At 40.0% G+C, this 24,795-nt stretch overlaps 1 protein-coding gene across 1 annotated transcript in view; it reads right to left on the bottom strand.

Moving 5' to 3' along the window:
- Positions 1 to 5,876, bottom strand: part of LOC139743416 (bridge-like lipid transfer protein family member 1) — a 75,776-nt gene extending 69,900 nt beyond the window's left edge. The window contains exon 1 of the mRNA XM_071653901.1: positions 5,518 to 5,876. Coding sequence (XP_071510002.1) covers positions 5,518 to 5,755 — 238 coding nt within the window. The 5' untranslated portion in view covers positions 5,756 to 5,876. The remainder of the gene's footprint in view (positions 1 to 5,517) is intronic.
- Positions 5,877 to 24,795: the final 18,919 nt, after the last annotated feature.

The following is a 24,795-nucleotide window of genomic DNA, read 5'->3' as shown; positions in this document are numbered from 1 at the left end:
AATACAATGTACATACAATGTATTATCACTCAGGGGATAATGTACACAAAAGTAGCATTCAGGGTGTAATGCCGCTGTGACATTATCATGACTGCAGAGACCAAACTTCAATCCTTAAGTTTCCTTATAAAAACAAAGATGTCAAATATATGAAAAAACAAACAAAAAACAAACAAACAAAAAACACACGTATGCATACGCAATTTACAATTGCTTCACTGAATGAAGGAAAGCCATGTTACTGGTAAAAAAAGTAATATTAATGATTTTAATAAGCTACAGAAAACAATATCTTTAATGATATCCACAGAATTTTTTGATCTGCAAGAGTTAGAAGCAGTTACCAGTAATCTGTAATTCATGCACCAATCACAGGACATAGATCTACAGCTGCAAGTATATTTCTATAACCCAGGAGGTATCCAAGCCCCGTGTTCCAGCCAACCTTAAAGGGGACCTCCGGATGATTTTTAGACTTTTACATTTGAACAACTATAAATTAGTCAAACTGAGTGCAGAGTTTCAGAATTTATAGTAATTGGGATAAGTAATGAGAATGTTTTCAAAATTTATTATGAATTGAAATGAACAAGGATGATGACATGACAGCCTCACCATAAGAATGTATGAGTTGGGGCTCAAGGAAGCAGAACAAAAGAAGAAGGTATGCATGGATTCTTCACAGGTGAACTTGTTGAGCAAGCGGTATTGTAATGGAATTACACTGCTACATTTCTGAAATATATGAGGCTCTGATGTCACCATCACTGTTCAGTGTAATTTGTTTAAGATTTTCAATATATTGGTTTCTCTGCTCAAGGACCACAAGAAATTCCACGGATCTATACATGGAGCTGTTGATTTATGTACTACATGATGTGAAATTATGAAAATCGTCCGGAATGCCCCTTTAAATCTTCCAAAACTGAGCAAACACCATACGGGCATTCTTTCATGACATTCTCCTATCAAACACACTGATTTCATTGATTTGATGCACATCATGAGAACCACCTATAGTGTCACATACTGCTGGCAATTCAGTGCACGTAAATCATGTTTCCCTTCGAAGTCTGTGAAAACGGTCTCTACATCATTGCTGATTCAGTGGCCTCATTTGATGTGTGAGGCACTATGAAGGGTGCCTCATCACGGCACTGTTAGAATGTTGCATAACATGCGACTAAGACAGTCTATTAAAGCCGACTGTGATACAGCACACAGCATCACAAAAGTTTCAAAGACCCACAGATTTGAGGACGGCAGGATTATTAAGATTTTATGCATTATCCACACACAGATGGGGGCCCAGTCACTCCATGAATCTATTTCAATTTCTTGCCATGCTGCAATATAGTGTACATGTACATGTAAGACTGCCCCGGGAATGTTGGTGATGGCCTAATTGGAAAAGAATACAGTGTACTTCCTCCTAATGCATACATTGTACATGTATACGCAAGACTCGTATCCTCTTTGCATTCATTAACAATTACTATGTATCTAATACACGTTTGAAGACACAACTTGCTCTGTGGTATAGTACAAACTTTAGCGTGTTCTTACTTTAAGTTGGATCTAATCTTCTTATTGTGTACCCAGTATTCATCATCCCAACAAAGCTTTAAAGCTACAACTCAACCCAAATTTTGCACAAAAGGAAATTGTTCCTTTTGTCATTTTTCATTACCCCTGGAAAAGCATTTGACTGTCTCCTTGAAAAGAAAATATTCTGCAAACTTCCATTTGCTTAATCAATTGCTGTTGGAGAGCAGAAATCACACATACAAACCAGACAACTGCTTCAAGAAGTAAAGTTTGACATATGAATTCCTGAACTATTGAATGTCTTGGAGGGAAAACATGGACTGCAGTGTAACTCTACACTCCCATAGATCTATGCTACAGATGTACACTGTTAGATACTCAGTCTCATATACCCATTAGCACTTTATGCATAATTTTTTTCTTATCGCAGTGTATAATGATGTACAATTTGTATCACAGGCAATCCCATGATTTATAAAGCACCTTACCAATACACACAGACACACACATAGACACACACACACACAAGCATACAAAATGCAATTAATGCTTTACACACACACACACACACACACACACAAAATGCAATTAATGCTTTATACTATAAAGTAATTTAATTTGGCTAGGAACCTACCCTAAACAGAAAACAAAACCACTATACATGTCCCTTCAATCACATCACAGGCAAAGATACGTGTATACTATTTAAATTGATTTAGATAATTTCTACTCTTTCACAGAGCAGAGCTCTGGAAATACTATGTTGCCAATTAGGCATTTTGTATGCAACCATCACCATAGTCCATACTGTTACTACTATTGCATTGAATCTATTCAAGGCATGCCTTTGGACAGCGATCACCTTTTGCCGAGAAAAAGAATTTTAAAAAAATACAGATGTCACAGAAATTGAGACAATTCTGTATTTCCATGGAAAAGAACATGCGAGCCACTTAAAAGATCACTTGCACAAAAACTGGCTGCAAGCAAAACAAGACATTTAAGATATGGTTGCCGCAGTGAAGATACATATACCACACCAACACATCAGCACTCGGAATCATTTTGCATGCAGTCATATCATATGAGGAAATTTGATTACAATATCAGACTGAATTGCTCTCAGACTACAATGAAATTCCAGCACTGATGTACAACAAAATCCACAAGTAACCAAGAGGTTTGATGCTTGAAGAAGGGCTTTATAAAATCAAAGTGTGCTGATTGATGTGCACACAAGAGTACATATCCTCTCAGAGATAAACACCACCATATTAATGGTATGGAATTGTCTAATCGAAGAACGTAAAAGCCATCCCCCTCCCCCTTCCCCATGAATGCAATTCATTTTATAAGGTGTGACTACAGTGATGATGTACAGTGTAAAGACTGTAATATTGACAGTGGTATCAGAGTACAGAAACCATGACAGCTCATTTTGTTGAAGAAGATGTGGTAGTCAAAAGCCTTCATTTCAGGTTTTAACAAGCAATTTTTCTATGCCAGTATCCTGCCCTTGGTGATATACGTACAATTGAAGATTGCAAGCTACTCCATGTACTGATAAAACCTTCCTTCAAAAGTGTTTCATATCCTTTGACTGTAAGTTTTTGAAGTGCAATGAAATTCCTCCCTTTGCCAATCAAATCCTTATGTTTAGTGGGTCATGATTGGGAATGGACAATTTGTACAAAGGGCAAAAAGAGTATCAACATGAAGCAAACATATGTACACTCTAACCTTGACATACAGTAGGTGGGACATTTACTACAAAGTGTATGCCACATTTGATTTGGTAGTGGCTTGTGCATTATCAGTAAGTGAGAACCTGAACGTACCTAAAACTATACAGCATTGAGACAAAGTGAAACACACAGAGTACTGAAAACAAGGGCAGGTTCAGGCCAGGTACAGAGTTCAGCTTTTGCAATTGGAATGCAATGAATCAACCAACATCCTACAGCATCCTACTTTTTAGCTACATGTAACAACATACATTGTATTAATTACCTCGACATTACCGTCATTTTAACCGGCCTCTGAGGAAGTACCATGTTCATTTTTAAAAGGCACATAATGAAATGCCAAACAGCCATTTTCTTATTTTATCTTCACCTATTGATATTGGTGAATTGTGTATTGTAGACTATGCACAACCAGAGCCCACTGTTTAAAGGTACCACATGTACACGTACAATCCCCCAGCATCCCTGTTAAAGTTGTTTGGCACCTCAGAATCTTCTGCTGGGATAACTTTCATTTGAAATGTCCAATTAAATCTGGAACTAAAAGACTATATTAAAAAAGGTTTGAGACCAGTAGAAGTGGACACATTCAAGGTTTGATTACCTTACAAGTAACAAAACAACATTACTTTTCAAGAGTAAAATTCACTGAAAATGCCAAATCAACCATGATACATTCCTTTGCCCTGTTTACAATGTGCATAAAAAGGCAGTGTATCTGATGGCTTGTCAGACTGCTGAGTTGAATGAGTTCAGGGAAACACTATACCAATCTTAATACAAATCATCAGCTGGAAAGGATAGTACCGGTAGTATTAAATCTTTCTGGTCAGATAGTCTGCTGACCTTTACAATGACCATCATTACATCATCAACATTGTAGTCATTGTATGACATTGCCTGCATTTGCCTATGAACCGTTTTCTACATACAATGTACTGTATAAGAGCTGTTATTTTTGCGAGGGTTTAATTTTTGCAAATTTCGCGAATCACAGTTTGATTGCGAATTTAACATCACACGAAAATGACTCTATGCACTGTGTTAAGTGAGCGATTGAAGCGTAAGCATCAGCGTTGATCTGCAAAAACAACATCTCGCGAAAATGTCTATGACCTCGTCATTCGCGAAAATATCTATACACAAAAATAACAGCACATACAGTACATTGTATGTTCTACAATTACCCGTTCACAGCAATCTGCAAAATAAAAGTAACACTAGATGCCAAATTACTGTTTAACCCGTCGAGGATGGACAAATTTGACTACAACGCGCATTTCCCATAGACACTTGCCCGAATATACTCGGAACTCGTCCCCAATGGGTTGAAGTACAATGTATGCACATGGCTCACTTCCTCTAGAAGTAAAGCACTGCACTTCTGAACAAACTTTAACCAAGCTGGAAAATGAAACTGAGGATACCAGTATTTCATGGGGCACTTATGGTGAAATCATTTCAAGCCAAGCTGCTGTATGCTACGGTTAACTGATGTCCAGTTTTGATACATTGAATTTTGATACTTGAGGACTAGTGCTGATTATATTAACTGGAAAAGAACACTACATGTATATCACAATATCATTTCATTAAAGGACAAGTTTATCTTCATAGACATGTGGATTTCAAGAGTGAATGCAGCAATATTAGTAGAACACATCATTGAAAGTTTGAGGAAAATCGGACAATCCGTTCAAAAGTTAAGAATTTTTTAAGTTTCCGCTCAGTCAATGTTCGTGTTGGATGAGAAGACTACTATAGCTTGTGATGTCACATGTGTAGAACGATATAAAGAAAATATAAAGAAAATTCAATACATTTTCACTTTTCTCGCATAACAAAAGAACACACCTGTATTTGCCTCTTTCAAAAGGCTGGGGGAATAATATTACACATAACTATAACATCAGTGACAAGTTGCAGGAAAAGTGCACTTTTTAAAAAAAATAACATTTTGCGAAATGCGACATGTTTTCTACACATGTGACATCATACACTGTGGTAGTATTCTCATCCAACAGTGACTACGCAGGTACTTTAAAAATTCGAAACTTTTGAACGAATTGTCTGATTTTCTCCAAACTTTCACTGATGTGTTCTACTAAATATTGCTGCATTCACTCAATCCACATGTAAATGAAAGTGAATTTGTCCTTTAAGTCCAATCATACAAGGACACTAAACTATTAAAAGGCTGAGAGATACTTTGTCAAGTTCTTACCTATATGAAGGTGTCCCTGCTTGATCAAAAACCTGTTGATGACCTTCGTCAGCAGAAAGCCAAGCACTCTGGCGTTATAGAAAGTTAGGTACAAGATCCAAGTGCAGGCTATGAGGGTGACGGCAAGCGTGGTGAAGAAGACGGTACCAAACGGTGGACCGCTCGGGCCAGAGGAGGATGCAGTCCCCATTTCAGGAGTACTGCTGACAGTGGTGGTGGCTGCAACTATGGAAGACATGGTAATTCTTGATTGTCAGCGTTGTGCTCCCTCAGTTTGGCTTCAGGTAAATGGCTGGTGGGTCAGGATCGGACTACTTACTGTCCGTGGCGAGATGAGCATCTTTGTCACTGGTAGTTTGCAGTTTCTGACAGATTGAATCAAGAAGAAATGATGACAGTTACAGATCTTAATCCACGATGGTAATACACATCAAGAGTAAAGCATGCCACACTTATGGTATGTCACATAGAGTTTAATACTGAGACAACTCTCAATATGGTTGGAGGCTTCCATACACATGTCTCCTCTGCCTGTGAGCCTGTGTCGTGACCTGAATTGGTCTTTATGTTTTTGTTTTTTTCACAAGTGCTAGAAAATTCAAATTGTTTTGTAGCTCAGGTGATTTTTAAGTCACCTTGATACTTCTTTTAAATAATTCACTCTTACTATTACATGTACTACCGGTAATACTACACAACAATGTACAGGCCTACACATTAGAAAAGTCAAAGACATTGTAGACATGTGTACACACATTGAGTGTTCTCACATAACCCACTCAGCTTACATTGACTGCTCAGTATGAGTGGCCACGGAAGATTTGAATGGGTGTGTCTCTGTCAAACAAGATTGAGTAGTATCAGGTGATACTGGTCGAACTGACAAAATATTTGTGCTGTGCCCTGAGGTTTGGAGGCATGTCAGCCATGGTTTCAAACATAGTTTGCATGAACTTCACTCACAAATTGTCTTTCTTCCTTTTTTTTTTATTTTCTTACCAGTAATCTCCTGTATGAGGTCAGTGAGCAAGTTATCTTACACAAATTGTATTCAGAGTTTTTATTTACCACAGTTTACAATATCATTAGTATAGTGTACAAAGTGTACCTGTATCAGTGCTTAGACAATGAAAGCTTTTCACAGGAGTAGCATTTCAGAGCATATATGCACACTATGCAAACACAGTACATTGTACAAAACTGTAAATTTCATGGCATGAAATGTTTGCAAACTTCCACTGACATCCAATGCATTACAGCGTAGACAGGAACTGTGCATTTTAATTTTGCATATCTTGGCTGTCTCAAACTTTGTGACATTAGTCATTATGGTATACAAGAGAAAATTTCTGGTTTTACAGTAGATTGAATTACCAGATGACACATTTACTAATTGCAGGAAAATGTGCAGGTTCAAGATACCATGTAGCTGTCCTGTCTCTCAGGCATGATATCATCTCCACACAAAGTTTTTTGTTTTTTTGTTTTTGTTTTTGTTTTTTGTTTGTTTGTTTGTTTTTTTGCTGCTGTTGCTGTGCTATCAGTTACAATCCCAAAAATGTTGTACTCAAGGTGGCATTTATGTTTTTTTAACCTCCCTGAACAGCACTTTGTTGCACACCTATTAAAGTGGGTATCTACATTGTAGTTAATGGCACACAGTTAGTAGACAAAGCATTCATCCACTTTATGACAAATGCACTTCAAGTATAAAACAAAGCACTGATCCACTTTACGAAAAATGAGCTTCACGCAATACAGTGTACTCCCGTTAAAACAAAGTCCCTGGGACCAGCAGTTTTCTTTCTTTATAACAAAATTTCGCTATATTCGAACAGCAATATGCATGAAAACAAGGAGATTATAATTTTGGGACCCGAATTTTGATTTCATTGTAACGAGAATTTCCTTGTACAAACTGTGTTCGTTGTAACGGGATTGCACTATACAGAGTATTTAATATCTCATTTTTGTGTTAGCTTTAGCAAGGGAACCTAACCCTCATCTCCCCTCGAACCAAATACATTGCTACTGGGAAGATAAAAACTTGAATGATGTACTATAAAACCAGAATTGTGCATGAATTTCACAATCTTAATTTAGCCAACATTCACGAAATCGAAATGTACGCAAAAGTTCTCGCTAACACTTATGCATTGAATGCCCAGTGGCAATTTGCAAAAATTTAATGCCACGAAAAAGGCTGTCAGTTCAAATTTGTCAAAATTTCATGCTGTAAAAATACAAGTGTATCTTGCTTTAAAACGTGTGAATACAGTATGCACTACTAATGTTTGTGCAATAATTATAGCAGAAAATAAACAGATGGTGGCCTGTCTTAGATCAGCTGTCCATGTAGAACTCTTCCCACTATAACAATGGCATTGCAAGGTACGTTTCTTGAGAATCAAGTGATAATGTACAGTGTAGATGTCCAGAACATAAAAGTTACAAGCAACCCATGTACATAACATGCAAAATGAAAAAACAACAACAAAATCATCATTAAAAAACAATCAAGAAATTCAATTACTTTACAAGGAAATTATGTGGCAACTGAGGAAGTCAGCATTAAAATTATGAACATACATGTAAGCATTCACCTAATCACTCAATAACACAAATATGCTCAAAAATTATATGCCTACTAAACATACACCTGTACCTGCACTGTACAGTGTACATAGGGACTTTTCAAAATCAATTTGATAGTTAAAATGGCTAAAAAATCAGAATGTTGGATGATGAGAAGTTTAACATACTTTCACAAACCATGGCATCGTTGACACGGCCATTAGAAATGTACTTACTTACTCTCTTGTTTGTTTCTTTTATTGTTTTGGGGGAAAGGAGGGTCTAGTACATATTTTACTAAATTGACATGTTATGCCTTCAGCTTGGGAAATGGTTACAGTGCAATGTATCTCTCTCATAATTTTCTTGTAAAATTTATGTGCAATTCTACTACTCTCTACCTTTAAACCTGACACATGTCTCAAATCCCTACTAACTGCTCTTGCCTCACCATGGATAGAGAGATAATGTAGAGACTGTCAGGGCAAAGCATCACGTATCAAGACAAGAATGATGCCCATGACCTTACAGCAGCCACAGCTATGACTCATGATCATCAGAACTTGCTGGGAGTATGGGTCACAAGTATCACATAGGTGGCATGTTATGTAGAATCATGGGAGGTATTTCTTTTTTGGGGGGGCAGGGATACATAGAAGTATAATGTACACCTCAATATTAAAGCCAGTTTGGAGTTCCACTTTGCGCATGAGCGGAAAAAGGTCATTTGTACCAAGGAGGTTCTAAAGAATGGAGTCACAACCGTCTTATTTCCTTTGCTAGATGTTCGAAGCCGCCGCGCAAAAATATTTGAAGCATGTGCCAAACAGGATCTGCTGCGCAGATACAAAGACAATTGACTCGTGTCTCATTGCATAATCACCAGCCACTTTCAAAGGAAGATACTGTAAAACGAGGAATGTTCGCGTGCATTTTAATTTCGCGAATTTCGCGAGCCCCAAGATTCGTGAAATTAAAATGCATGTGAAATTCCTTGTCTACACTATGCATTGAACGCCAGTGGTAATTCGCGAAAATTTCATACCACAAAAAAGGCTGTCGGCTCCAATTCGCGAAAATTTCGTGCCGCAAATAGCCTACATGTTTTACAATATGTCTTTGGGATGGTAGTTACTTTTCACTATCCCTTCTTATAAAAGGTAGTTGGTACAGACACGAGGATCCACAAATAGAAATTGAGAAAAAAATATTGAAATAAAGATGAAAATTACTCGACTAGGCATCCCCGGGCACTGATTTATATCTATCAATAAAGAATTATACTTGAAGATTATTCCATAATTAGTTTCATATGTGGAAATTAAGCGGAAAAGTGATAAAGCTAGCTTTCCAGGATGGTACAGTTTTATACATTTTCACATTATACCGGTACAGCTGTGATTTACACTTTTGCGCAAATTTCTGGACAAAATTAATTGTTTTACATGCTTTATCATTAAGTGAAATTTCAATTCATTTGATAAAATAATATGCAAAATATGGCCAACATTATGATAATGTTCAAAATAGGCGTTTTCACATCAGCCCGATAAAAATCCAAGCTCGAGATATTTTTCGCAGAAAATAGTCAGCAAAATAGCGCGCTATTTTGAAACATCGGGCTGATGTGAAAACGCCTAATGAATCTTCAGATTGCTCAGCAAGACTGCGGCCTCGAACATCAATAATCAAACGCACAAGTGCACCTGTGGAATTCTTTTGTACATCAATAGAAATCTGACAACTGTTTGAATAATTACAGCCAGTTGAAACTCCATACAAAAACCTCCTTGTTTGTACCAACAGGGCATGTTGGTTTCTAAATTCATTGTAGAAGATGAGCATCTGTGATGTACAATACCAGTAATGATTATTAAATTCAAGAGATCCTATACAAATGGTGCTAGCCAGCACATCCACCTGACAGCAAAAGTGATACAAGTCATGGCAATACCAATAGAAACTAGAAATGTCGCTATGGCGACTGATGCCTCCGCCATAATGCATGATTCTCCTAATAGGTGTATAGTACAATGTCTTCACAATGTGTGATGACGGTTTCACATAACTGGCAAAATATTGAAATGACAGGTTTGTCAGAAATATCTTGAATGTTCACTTTCCTTGAACTGGGTATGCTATAATTGTCTAAGAGTGCAGGTACACATATTTAGGGAAATGAGAATTTTTATTTGACTTCTGACGGACCCTTTTATAAGTTTATGCATTGACTAATTTCCGAGGTATGAAGAAAGAGTGTAATTACAGTAAAAAATAGTTTTTTTTTTTTTTTTTTTTTTTTGGGGGGGGGGGGAGGGGGGGCATAACCTGGCCTTTGACCCTTAACCTTTGACCTTTGACCTTCTGGCTGGAAATTTCCCGGAGAATCTCCATTAGGTAATGCATGTATATATTAACTTTTAAAACTAATAATGCAAGCATTGCATATATACTGAGGGAAATAGTAAAATTTTGAGGAGTTGACTTAGACCTTTGACCCCCCTGACTATTGACCCACGACCCCTCAATTCCCTAGATAATCCCTGCCAGTCAGTACATGCGTATGCACCAAGTTCCATGAAGATACATTGAACCATTTGCAAGAAAAGTGATATTGCAACATTTTCACCTAACCTTTGACCTTTTGACCTTTGACCTTATGACATGAAACTCTCTTTGGAGAATCTTTACGCAGTAATACATGTCTACACTAAGTTTCAAGAAAATACCTTTGGGCATTGCATAGATATAAGGGAAATAGCAACATTTTTAGCATTTGACCTTGACCTTTTGACCTTTGACCTCTTGCAATGTCACTAAAATCTACTCAACTAATTGTCCCATCATACATCATCCTTGGACCAAGTTTGGTGAAAGCTGCTTCATCCAGTTTTGAGTTATCACGTAAACAGATAAATTTTAGGATTTGACCTTGATCTTTGACCTTTGACCTCTGTCCGATTTCACTAAAAAACTTATCAAGTAATTGCCCTATCATACATCATCCTCCAACAAAGTTTGGTGAAATTTGCTCGATCCAGTCTTGAGTTATCACGTAAACGGATACAATTTCATGATTTGCCCTTGACCTTTGACCTTTGGCCGATTTCACCCAAAATCTAATCAAATAATTGCCCCATCATACTTTATACTTGGACCAAGTTTGGTAAAATTCCAGTCAATATTACTCAAGTTATCGCGTAAACGAAAGCGGACGGACGTACGGACGGACGTACGGACGGACGTACGGACGGACATACAGACGGACGTACGGACGGACGTACGTACGGACGGACGGACAACCCGAAAACATAATGCCTCCAGCACCACTTCATGGCGGAGGCATAAAAATTGTTAATACATTAAAAGATGCAAAATAATGAAATGGATGCTTTCCCATGTAGCTGACTGTTAATTGATGCAGGGAGGTGCTAGAGAAGGAGAGACAACAAGGAAAAGTAAAAATTACGCGGTGCGTAATGATGTACCCACCGGAAGTAGCATTTAGTAGCAAAATGTACAATATAGGTAAAAAGATGAAGGTCAAAGGTCAAAGAAGTCAAAGGTCAAAATTCTATGTAGAAGTTTTGAAGCCCTCACCTAGTGCCATCACATAAAGCAAACGGAATCGAAATCGGGTTAGAAATGGCGAAGGAGTAGCATTTTGTAGCCAATGTACAATATAGGTAAAAAAATCAAGGTCAAAGGTCAAAGAAGTCAAAGGTCAAAATTCTGTGTAGAAGTTTTGAAGCCCTCACCTAGTGCCATCACTTAAAGCAAACGGAATTGAAATCGGGTTACAAATGGCAAAGGAGTAGCATTTTGTAGCAAAATGTACAATATAGGTCAAAAATCAAGGTCAAAGGTCAAAGAAGTCAAAGGTCAAAATTCTGTGTAGAAGTTTTGAAGCCCTCACCTAGTGCCATCACATAAAGCAAACGGAATCAAAATCGGGTTAGAAATGGCGAAGGAGTAGCATTTTGTAGGCAATGTACAATACAGGTCAAAAATCAAGGTCAAAGGTCAAAGAAGTCAACGGTCAAAATTCTGTGTAGAAGTTTTGAAGCCCTCACCTAGTGCCATCACTTCAAGCAAACGGAATTGAAATCGGGTTACAAATGGCGAAGGAGTTGCATTTTGTAGCAAAATGTACAATATAGGTCAAAAATCAAGGTCAAAGGTCAAAGAAGTCAAAGGTCAAAATTCTGTGTAGAAGTTTTGAAGCCCTCACCTAGTACCATCATGTAAAGCAAACAGAATCAAAATCGGGTTAGAAATGGCGAAGGAGTAGCACTTTGAAGCAAAATGTACAATATGGGTCAAAGGTCAAGGTCAAAGGTCACAATTGAAATTCTGTATAGAAGTTTCAAAGCTCCCATGTAGTGCTATCATATAAAGCAAACAGAATCAAAATCGGGTTAGAAATGGCGAAGGAGTAGCATTTTGAACATTTTGATCACACACGGACGCACACACGGACGCACACACGGACGGACGGACGTACACACGGACGGACACACACACGTACAGAGCCCGTTTCATAGTCCCCTGCTCCAACTCGTTCGGCGGGGACAACTACTGCTCTCCTTTGAAGTCATGCGCAGCACTGCCAAGAAGTTATGCGCTCAACTACAGGTGTTACCCAGGTGCTTTGACTTTAAAAGAGAGCATCAATAATCGGGACTAGCGCTCTCACATCTAGAAATACTTGCCCCTACTGCAATTCGCTCTCTCTTTCAATGTGATGGCAACAATGAATTTGTGTACCTTGAATTGGAGAAGCGAATCAAAATGCAGTGTAAAACTGACAATTTTAACAGCAAATAGTTTAAAAGCACACTGGAACACGCTTTAGTGGAGTACTTTATTTGAAAGATCAAAATATCCCAGATTAAAAGATAGACTAGAAATGTCGCTATGGCGACTGGTATGCCTCCGCCATAATGCATGATTCTCCTAATAGGTCTATATAGTACATGTGGACAATGTGTGATTACGTTTTCACAAAACTGGCAAAATATTGAAATGACAAGTTTGTCACAAATGTGTTGAATGTTCATCTTCCTTGACCTTGGTTTAATTGGATGAATAGGAGAGCATGTATTTGGGGATTTAAGGACTTTAACTTGACTTTGACCCATTCATACATTTATGCATCAGTAATTTTCATGGTACCAGTATGGAGAAAAAGTGCAATTTCTGTACTGAATAGTAAATTGTTACCATGTTCATCTGGCCTTTGACCCTAAAATTCATAAGATAATCACTTTCAGGTAGAACATGCATAAATATGCAGTAAGTTTCAAGATAAATTGAGCCACTTCCGAAATATGGAGGAAAAAGTTACAAATGATAGTTCAGCACTTTCACTTGATCTTTGACCTTTTGACCTTTGAGGCAAAAAAAAAAAGAAAAAAAAAACTCTCCAGAGAATTTCTATTAGGTTACACATGCATACACCAAGTGTAAAAAAAATAATAATCCTGCTGGCATTGCATGAACATGAGGGAAATAGTAAAATTTTGAAGTGTTGCACTTGACCTTTGACCCCTGACCTTTGACCCCATGAACCCTACATTCTCTAGATAATCACTGCCAGTCAGTACATGTATATACTATGTTCCATGAAGATACCTTGAACAATTTTCCAATTTACAGAGAAAAAAAAGAAGTTTTAATACTTTTACTCGACCTTTCGACCTTTGACCTTTGACCTCATGACCCAAACTTTCACCAGAGAATCTAAATTGGGTAATACATGTATGCACTAAGTTTCAAGAAAATATCTTCAGGCATCGCATAGATATGGTGGAAATAGTGAAATTTTATGTATTTGACCTTGACCTTTTGACCTTTGACCTTGAGCACGTGCACCCAAAAGTTGATAGGCACAACTTCACCCCCTAATACACATACATGCCAAGTTTCATTAGGATACCTCAACAGCTTTTGATAGTTACCTTGTCCACAAAATTCATTACGGACGGACGGAAAGACGGACGGACGGACGGACGGAAGGAAGGACGGACGGACGGACGGACGGACGGACAACCCGAAAACATAATGCCTCCGGCACCACTTCGTGGCGGAGGCATAAAAACTAACATGCGGAAATGTGCACATCATATCTCTGAACTTCGTCTTGCAACTAGAGCGGTGCCAAGCATGACTTAAAAGCGTAGTGGAATGCTAGACATCCCATTGTAACGCCTTGAACCCAAACATGTGTTTGCATGAATTACGAAGAGTTGCCACTCCATCTCTGTAACACCTCCCTGATTTGATGTATTCTGGTCACCTGGTCTACGCAAGTTCTTCTTTGTTCGAACATGATTGATGAAGCTAATGAATAGAAGGTTTGTGTAATGTATTACAATTTATGGATGTTTACTTTCCTACAGCCTAGTAACAAAGTATTCCATTCACCTGCTCCCTCCCATTTACAACTGTATAGTTCCATCTAGGCAGGAATTCACTTAGTTGTTGCAAGGTAGGGCAAGCCTCCCGCAAGCTTTGTGGTTAAAGACAACTTTTGTGAACAAAGCATGCATAAAATCTGAATACATTATAGAACAGATCTATTGCTATGTCAGGCAATCCTCTATGCATTCTGTCGCTTGTAAATGAGTAAAGTACCTAACCAATTAAGAAATAAAAAAGGTCATTTGTATTTTGTACCCTTGCGCACATTTATAAGCTAACTCCAAACTGACTTTGATTAAAAAAAATCATGCCAAAGACAACTAACATTCTTAAGTCAGTAAAAAAAACAACCAATCAACTAACCAAAAAGAAAAGCTGAGTTGTAATTGAGAAGTAAATTCTCAAAAGGTTGAAACACTAACAGAACTTACAATGTCTTTGCACGATAGTTTCAGCAACAATGTAACTCTACCTGTCTTCAACTATCTACCACATCATCCCAGAAATTAGCATATCTGGAGCTACATTCTTGTACTTGCACTATCAATCTAATAAACTTAGTAGGCTTTATAGCATCAATCTAGTACTTCAACTCCCTGTACCGGTATATTTAAGCCGTACTAATAATCTACAAAGCCTCTGGCTGGCCTCTGTATGGGATCTAGCTGCACATTAGTGACATTGACTAATTTTTTCTTTTTTTAGTTAGTTACTGAATTTTTTATAAAGTAACTGAATTTTAAAAACATTACATTTCAAATGTATTTCATTGATCTGGAAGTTCATATCAGGTCTAATAATACTTGTTTATTTCCTATACTCCATCAAATATGATTAGTTTCTCTTCTTGTTTCAATAATTTAGTATTGTAAAATTGGATAGTTTTACGCAACTGATTTTTTTTGTACCCTGCTGAGTAAGGTGAATTTCGCATGTTTTTTAATTCTTCAGAATCAAGATGCCACAGGTGTACATAGTGGCACATATTACAAGAAAAAATATCTGGGTTCTAGTTCTCTTAAATAACTTTGATGTCTTTGTGATCATATTAATCACAGCCAGTGCCACATTTTTAAAAGTAGGGGGCGAAAACAAAATAGCCCTTCCGCGGAATTTTCTGGTGCCACTTCCAGGTTTCTCCAGCTGACAAGCAAAAAAAAAACAAGAGACCCGCGGGTCTAGCGCTCACCTGAGTATCGCAAGTTCACCTTTCACGCAGTCACTAATCTAAATTATTCACAGCTCTACCAAAATTTGACCAGGCATTCTGAAGTAGAAGATGAAAATGTACAATAAGGGCCCAAATTTTTAAAGATTCCTTAATTTGGGGAATTGGGGGCCCCCTGGGGCCCTCTGGGTGGGGCATGGTGCCCATTTTGATAAATTGAGATCCTGACCCCCTAAGGATGCTACCTGCCAAGTTTGACGAAAATCTATCATGAGGTTTTCAGGAAGAAGATGACAATGTACAATTCAGACCCCCATTTGGACCCTTCCAACCACCCCCTCCCCCCTGCCCCCAAGAGGGGCACCCCTGGATCTCCTATGAACAAACTCGAAACTACAGTCATTAATGTACTCACTCATAGTATTATCTTAGCTGTATAACTTCTGATTCTAGAGAAAATTTTTAACGATTCCTTCATTTGGGGGGGTTTGGGCCCCCCTGGGGGCCCCCTGGGTGGGACATGGTGCCCATTTTAACAAATTGAGATGCTAACCCCTTAGGGATGCTACCTGCCAAGTTTGGTGAAAATGGGTCATGGGGTTCTAAAAAAGAAGATAAAAATGTACAATTTAGGCCCCATTAGGACCCCTCCTCACCTCCCTCCCCTGGGTCCCAAGGGGGGCACCCCTGATTCTGCCATGAACAAACTTGAAACTGCAGTCATCAATGTACTAACTCATAGTATTAACTTAGCTCCATCACTTCTGGTTCTAGAGAAGAAGATTTTTAAAGATTCCTTAATTTTGGGGGATTTGGGCCCCCTGGGGGTCCCCTGGGGGCCCCCTGGGTGGGGCATGGTGCCCATTTTAACAAATTGAGTTCCTAACCCCCTAGGGATGCTACCTGCCAAGTTTGGTGAAAATGGGTCATGGGGTTCTCAAGAAGAAGATGAAAATGTACAATTTAGGCCCCATTAGAACCCCTCCCCACCCCCCTCCCCTGGGTCCCAAGGGGGGCATCCCTGATTCTGCCATGAACAAACTTGAAACTACAGTCATCAATGAACTAACTCATAGTATTAACTTAGCTCTATCACTTCTGGTTCTAGAGAAGAAGATTTTTAAAGATTCCTTAATTTTGGGGGGTTTGGGCCCCCCTGGGGGCCCCCTGGGTGGGTCATGGTGCCCATTTTAACAAATTGAGTTCCTAACCCCCTAGGGATGCTACCTGCCAAGTTTGATGAAAATCGGTCTTGGGGTTTTCAAGAAGAAGATGAAAATGTAAAAAGTTTACGCACGACGCACGACGGACGACGGACGACGGACGACGGACGACGGACGACGGACGACGGACGACGGACGACGGACGACGGACGACGGACGACGCACGACGCACGACGGACGCCGGACGAAGGGCGATCGCAATAGCTCACTTGAGCCTTTGGCTCAGGTGAGCTAAAAAAGAAGGAAAAAACTAGAAATGTCGCTATGGCGACTGATGCCTCCGCCATAATGCATGATTCTCCCAATAGGTGTATAGTACAATGTCTTCACAATGTGTGATGACAGTTTCACATAAATGGCAAAATATCGAAATAACAGGTTTGTCAGAAATATCTTGAATGTTCACTTTCGACGAAATGAGTTTGCTATAATTGTCTATTAAAGAGTGCAGGTACACATATTTGGGGAATTGAAAATTTTTACTTGACTTCTGATCGACCTTATTATAAGTTTATGCATTGAGTATAATTTTCAAGGTATGAAGAAAGAGACGAGTGTAATTACAGTACAAATTTTTTTTTTTCATTTAAACCTGACATTTGACCCTTAACCTTTGACCTTTGACCTTCTGGCTGGAAATTTCCAAAAGAATCTCCATTAAGTAATACATGAACATATATTAAATTTTAAGACTAATAATGCAATCATTGCATATACTAGTATATGAGGGAAATAGTAACATTTTGAGAAGTTGACCTTGACCTTTGACCCCCTGACTATTGACCCATGACCCCTAAATTCCATAGATAATCCCTGCCAGTCAGTACATGCATATGTACCAAGTTCCATGAAGATACTATATGAACCATTTGCGAGAAAAGTGATATTGCAACATTTTCACCTAACCTTTGACCTTTTGACCTTTGACCTTACGACATGAAACTCTCTCTGGAGAATCTTTATGCAGTAGTACATGTCTACACTAAGTTTCAAGAAAATAACTGCGGGCATTGCATAGATATGGGGGAAATAGCAACAGTTTTAGCATTTGACCTTGACCTTTTGACCTTTGACCTCTTGCCAATGTCACTAAAATCTACTCAACTAATTGTCCCATCATACATCATCCTTGGACCAAGTTCGGTGAAAGCTGCTTCATCCAGTTTTGAGTTATCACGTAAAAAGATAAATTTTAGGATTTGACCTTGATCTTTGACCTTTGACCTCTGTCCAATTTCAATGAAAAACTAATCAAGTAATTGTCCTATCATACATCATCCTCCAACAAAGTTTGGTGAAATTTGCTCTATCCAGTCTTGAGTTATCGCGTAAACGGATACAATTTCATGATTTGACCTTGACCTTTGACCTTTAGCCGATTTCACCAAAAATCTTATCAAATCATTGCCCCATCATACGTCATACTTGGACCAAGTTTAGTAAAATTCCAGTAAATATTACTCAAGTTATCACGTAAACGAAAGCGGACGGACGGACGTACGGACGGACGGACGGACAACCCGAAAACATAATGCCTCCGGCACCACTTCGTGGCGGAGGCATAAAAAGGCCTTCCTGCACTTCTTTCACCACTGGTTCATACTACGTGTAACTTCCAATCGGCTTCTAGTCAACATTGACTAACAAGCAAAACGAAACAAACAAAGCTTTTTTTAAGCACAATCTTTTTTTCTGGTGCCACTTAAAGGGAAGCAGTCCTGAGATTTTCACTGTACTGATAATTAAGAAGAGTAAAAAATATAAACTTTCACCAATTTATACGCTTGGACATCAAAAATTGTCTCCGTACGCGATTTTTGAAAAATAATTCCTGCAAGCGATCGTGAAAGAGCCGGCAAAAAGATGCTACGTAGTGCATGCCCTACTCACCAAGTTGACAGCCGTGCCTCTAAAAACCAATTTAAGTGTTCAAATGATTAGTTGCAATTTTATCATATAATGTGAAAGTTTGTGGTTTTATAATTTTAAACAAAATATTTCAAGCTTAGATATATATAATTTACGAAAAATTAATATTGTAAACATAAATTTATATGTATTTTTAAACCAAATATACCATGAACTTGACATCAAATAGGCACGGTCGTTTTCTAGCTTCCGTCCGTGTTGCATACTTCTTAGCGTAGAAACCACTCTCGCGCGCAAATCCTTACCATACCAATGTATACATACACAGTACACTCGACTCCGTCCAGTCGATTTTGGCATTCAAACCGAAGATAACCTGTGCATGAGAGAGTCGAATTCTTCAAAGAAAATATTGTTTGTATCTCAATATTTCTGTAAGTAGTCAGATAATCGCCTTTCCTCGAAAAAAAAAATATGACGTGAGCCGGGAAGGGTAAACACAGGGGTCGTAGGGATATGATTTCGCTCCACTTTGCCGTGCATGTCCAGTCGGCACTGGCAGCAGCTAGCTCAGTGGCACTGTACTGCAGTCCAACCCCGGCTGCAGGCCCACGGTAAATTGAACATAGCTAGCCACTTTCCTTACCTCTCTACGCTTTTTTCCCTCGGTTCTCTTCGAAGTCGATGCTCGAGGTGTTTCTGTTTTATAACTCATGTGAGCAAATGGTCAGGATTGCATCTGGTTTCAGGAGTTTTCTCGGTTTATAACCGAGGGCCACAGCCTGCCGGTCCACGTAAAAACATCGCTTCACAAATTGTCCACGCACAGGTAGGTCACAACACGATTTCGAGATTTTGTAGGCCCTAAGTTTCTTATGTTCGGCATCTTTGTACCGATATTTCCCAGCCATACAGCTCACCTTTCACGATACTTTTGTTGGTCTGGGACGGAAAAAAGGATTTTCCTGGGAAATTTTCTGCACGATTCGAGCAAAACTACTGATGTAAGATAGCCTGACCAGACGACGCTGAATGCGGTCGCCCCTGTAGTGTACTAGCAGGCCTGTGTAGAATCGTTTCTACCTACAAATATGTACACTGTGTACGTACTATAGAACATGCATGAGCGGCGACAGGTAGGGCTGCAGCTGCGCTTGAGATTGGAAAAGTGCGAAGGGCAAACCGCGTACGGGGTGCGTACGCGTATCTACCGTAGATCTATCATCTACAGTGTAGTTGTACCGTCCACACGTGCGAATATAATACACAATACATACACACACACACAAACACACACACACACACAACGTAGAAACAATGTCAAATACGAGTCGGAGTAGCCACCGACGTCTTCATGCATCCGGGTAAACTAGGGAGCGTACGGATAACGAGCAGAACACGGCTGGGAAGAGTTGTGCATCGACGACGTACGACTCTCCGCCAAGACTTGCTCATTAGCATATTCACCATGCAGAGTCACACTTTTTCAACCAAAATGTACGAGCTTATTTGGTGATTTTAAAGTTTGTTTTTGGTGAAAGTAGTTCATTGGAGGTACCAACAACAACATATTTTTTTAAATTTCGTGAGGACTGCGTCCCTTTAAAAGCATATCCCTAATGATTCTACATAAAGCAAGTTACCCTTGATTCAACCGTTTCCATGATTAGACCACTCTTACGAATATAAATTCCCTGAAATTCATGAATAAAAATGGCGCAAATCAAGTGTGAAGTTCAAACTATGCAATTACCTCCACACGTGTTCCGAAGTGCACAACAGTGGGCCACGTCGCTGGACCCCTGAAATCATTGTCACGACCCTCCCAGGTCAGCTTGCATTTAAGCAGTTCAACTGCTAAGTAACGGGTAAGTAAAGTTGCATAGGAACACATATAGACTTGTTTCATTCCAAATTTCGAAGTTACTAGTCCGTTTATCTGCAGTGAATCTGTACAGCGTGTACACCTACAGCCATGGTGGCAGCAGTTTCTGAGATAACTTGTGAGTTTACGCGCTATTTATATTTTGCATGCCACCACGCCAGAATTTGCAATATTCGCCACTGTTCGACAGCAACGTGTATGTATTAAATCTCTTGCACAGCTTGGAGTATCGAGTACTGCGCTCTCAAAATGCCATGTATACAGTTTCGTCTGCGCATGGCACGTGCGCTAATCCATTCATAGGCGGCGCCCGGCAGTACATCGCAAATTCGAAGCATGGACATATGGGGCAACAATGAGTGCAGGCGTTCGAACGATGATCGCAGCGCAGATTGAATCATGCACACTATTTTGCTTCCGCAATTTAGGCGGTCGAAAAATTGGTAACTTGCTTTGATATTACTGATCTTTCTGTAAACAAGGGTTAGATTCTGGTAAGCTGGCCACGCCACCTGACTGACAGACAGAAAAATCTGTGTGTCCGGAGGAGTTTTTTATCATGTTTTGACTTTATCGGCTCTCCTCTGTAGACATATACAGTAGGAGGGGATCCGTGAAACCAGACACAGTCTCCGCGAAACACATCCCCCGACGACCAGATACAGAACAATCTTTCAGTCAAGTCACCTGATCACCCCTCCCTGGTTTATTAACAATATGCAACAACATAGCACACATTGCACAGATTCTTAATGTTTTCTTGTTTCATTTTTTTCTGTTTTCCCTTGCCATTGGCTTCGCCTTTGGCCTTTGTTTACTACGACATTTAGGATTTACGTACAAGTCTCTAACGTTAGTGTCTTTATGAAAATAATAACACTAACCGTTGCACTCCCCGGTAAACATGTAAACACTGACATTACAACACAGAATCAAATGAGAATGGTCCTCTCCGAGGCTGCTAGATCTAGTCACTACACTCTACAGAGACTGTCATCGTTTCAATTCAGTTCGGGAAACCCACTCACAAGGGGGGCCCCTCCTTATAAGTAACCCGTCCCCCTTATAAGTAACCCCGTCCCCCTTATAAGTAACCCCCGGGGCACCCCTTATAAGGAGTCTCCACGCTTTTTTGCAATGCAACGCGAAAATGAAAGGACTGCGGCAATTCGCTTGATTATGTCCATAAAGCTTCACAAGTTTCCTAGTTACTCACGAAATTTGAGCAAAATCGGTTTGAGGCATCATATCTAAAATCATGGATTTAAATGCGATGTCAAACGACCCATGCGAATGCTGACATGCGAGCCATTACTGGCGTGAGTGTCGCCAGGCGCGGCGGCGCGGCAATGCTCGAGTGCAGACGTGGCGACTGAGTACGTACTCAGTCGCCACGTCTGCACTCGAGCATTGCCGCGCCGCCGCGCCTGGCGACACTCACGCCAGTAATGGCTCGCATGTCAGCATTCGCATGGGTCGTTTGACATCGCATTTAAATCCATGATTTTAGATATGATGCCTCAAACCGATTTTGCTCAAATTTCGTGAGTAACTAGGAAACTTGTGAAGCTTTATGGACATAATCAAGCGAATTGCCGCAGTCCTTTCATTTTCGCGTTGCATTGCAAAAAAGCGTGGAGACTCCTTATAAGGGGTGCCCCGGGGGTTACTTATAAGGGGGACGGGGTTACTTATAAGGGGGACGGGTAACTGCGACCAGCCCCAACACGCAGTGTTGGGGCTGCGCATTGTAGCAGACATGATCATGACAGGCGAAGTATAGCGCCTAAAAATCAATATGAAATCGCAAAAATTCTGCAATATGAAGACTTACAGGTGAAGATGTAATGTTGAAGACTGACTGCGTTCAACTTTTGGTTCTGGCAATAGTCCCTTTCTGCTCGGTTTGATGAGTTAAATGCGACTCGGTCGAGAGGAACTCGGGAGAACTACATCTTATACAGTCAATGGATTTGAGATTTGTGCGCATGCGCTGGCCGTCAAGTCGTGTAGCTTTGTGGCAAGGCCTTATCATACTGTTGGCAAACCCTCTCGCTGTATATTGCGTTGCTTTCTGGGTGGGTGCGCGCGCGCAGGCCTTGTCAGAAGGCTAAACGCATTGCGACTCCGCCAGCACATGAATATTTACGTGCGCAGTGTACTGCATACTGATTTCGAAAATGGTGAATGGGATGGGGAGCTAGGACTACGGACCCGTATATGGCCGTGAAAAAAACGTTTTTTCAAGATCATTGGACCAGTGTGAACAAGAACAAGGTGAACGAAGGGTATTAATTAGATAAGAATCTTATGTATACTATAAAAGTACGTTTTTTCCTCGTGATATTCGAAACTTACGGAGGTGCGAAAATCTGTGACAGACTGTGTATGTTTTTCAAGCTTACCGATATAGCACTCTATTGACTCAGGACGCTCCCACAGTGTGTAACTGTATACGGAGCGTCCCGGGGTTAGGGGACGGGTTACTTACTAAGGAGGGGCCCCCCTTGTGAGTGGGTTTCCCGAACTGAATTCTACACATTTCTAGCCAAACAAGTTAGACTCTAGTCCTCAAAAGGCATGCATGCATGCCATAGCATCGTGGGATGATAATAAATTTATAGGCGGGGCCGGGCCTGCAAGCAGGGCCAGCAGTTGACCGAAAGATCGGTCTGTATCTGTCCGTCGGGGAATGTTCCGCGGAGACTGCGTCTGGCTTCACGGATCCCCTCCGTATACAGACCGAAGTCAATGATTGCGGCTCCTGTGTGGAGCAGTCGCGCACAGATCAAACGTTACGATAAACCAAATTTCAGACAGCTTTTTTACATTCAAACAAGTATGACATGACATGACACATTATGCAGCAATATTTGGGATAAATTTCTCACATTGTGCAATCGAAATACTCACATAACCTCGGTTATAATGCAGAAATTTTATCGATATCGCAACATCGCCGTTCGCGAGCAGTAAGTCGCCATTTTGAATCTGTAACAATTGCTAAGCCAATCACATGCGAGGTACGTGTTTTAGTAAAACAAACACGTAGAAACTACCTCGCATGTGATTGGCTAATAGATTCATAGTGTATGTTTCTGCAGTTTGAATGTGACGACGCGACAGGCTGTGTTTTACGTTGAAAATTCTCCTAAAATGTTGGATTATTCATTAATCTGGTGAGTGTAACGTATTCTTAAAAAAATAAATTCACCATACAAGCTTACATTTGCCGACCTAGGGCCGTGAATTAGACGCAATCGAGAAGGGTGAGGTACCTCACCCAATTTTCCATAGAGACAGTGGTTAAGAACATCCACACAGCAATGGGTACTGCAACCTTCCGTCTGTCTACGGAGGACAGCGTTAATGGCAAAATATAAAAGAGTCCTCCGGACAGACGGATCTTTCTGTCTAGGCCAGCAGTGCGAGCGTCAGGGCCGCCGGGTACGTACACTCTGGACGCGGGACGTATACTACTAGTGTACAAAAACGGAGGCTCATTCATTTGCAAGCCGCGCCGCCGGGGCCTGGCCGAAAAACAACATTGCAACCGTAGAATTGTACCAGTGATGGTGTACACACCAGCATCGCACCCCATACGACAAGGCAGGGCAGGCCTACTTACATTCGACATCATCGTCGTTGTATCACTATCAGTCTCGATGATTACGAGCGCTCGTTGAATCACATCGTGGAAATAGAAAAACGCCAGACTTGCAACTCTTACACAGCGCAGAAGGGAGCTAATTAATGAGACAATTTGACACTTACAGCTCTACTACTAGAGGCTGAGCTAGTTTGCCGTCACTCGGGAGGTTCCAGCGACATCTACGTACACCCACGTACAAACTACGGATCGGACTAATTACGTGCGTCTAGCCTCGCATAAAGAAACCTCAGCTCAGTCCTGTTTGGCTGGCATAATGAATGGTGACTATTAATAGAATACCTTTGTAATTTCTTTCTAAAAATAGTTTTATGTGATTTTGAAGTAACTCTCTTAGTAATTCAATGGAAAAATGATTATTTACAAGGAATTTAACTCATCTGCAATAATCTGAATTTTCAAATTTCTAAAGTACCGACTGTAATCGCCTCTATGATTTTCTTAGCACTTTTAACATAGATCCAAG

The sequence above is a fragment of the Diadema antillarum genome, unplaced genomic scaffold (genome assembly GCF_040938485.1).
Source record: "Diadema antillarum isolate AM-2024a unplaced genomic scaffold, OU_Dant_1.0 seq00001076_RagTag, whole genome shotgun sequence".
Taxonomy (NCBI): Eukaryota; Metazoa; Echinodermata; class Echinoidea; order Diadematoida; family Diadematidae; genus Diadema; species Diadema antillarum.
This window is presented reverse-complemented; position numbering and strand designations above follow the sequence as displayed.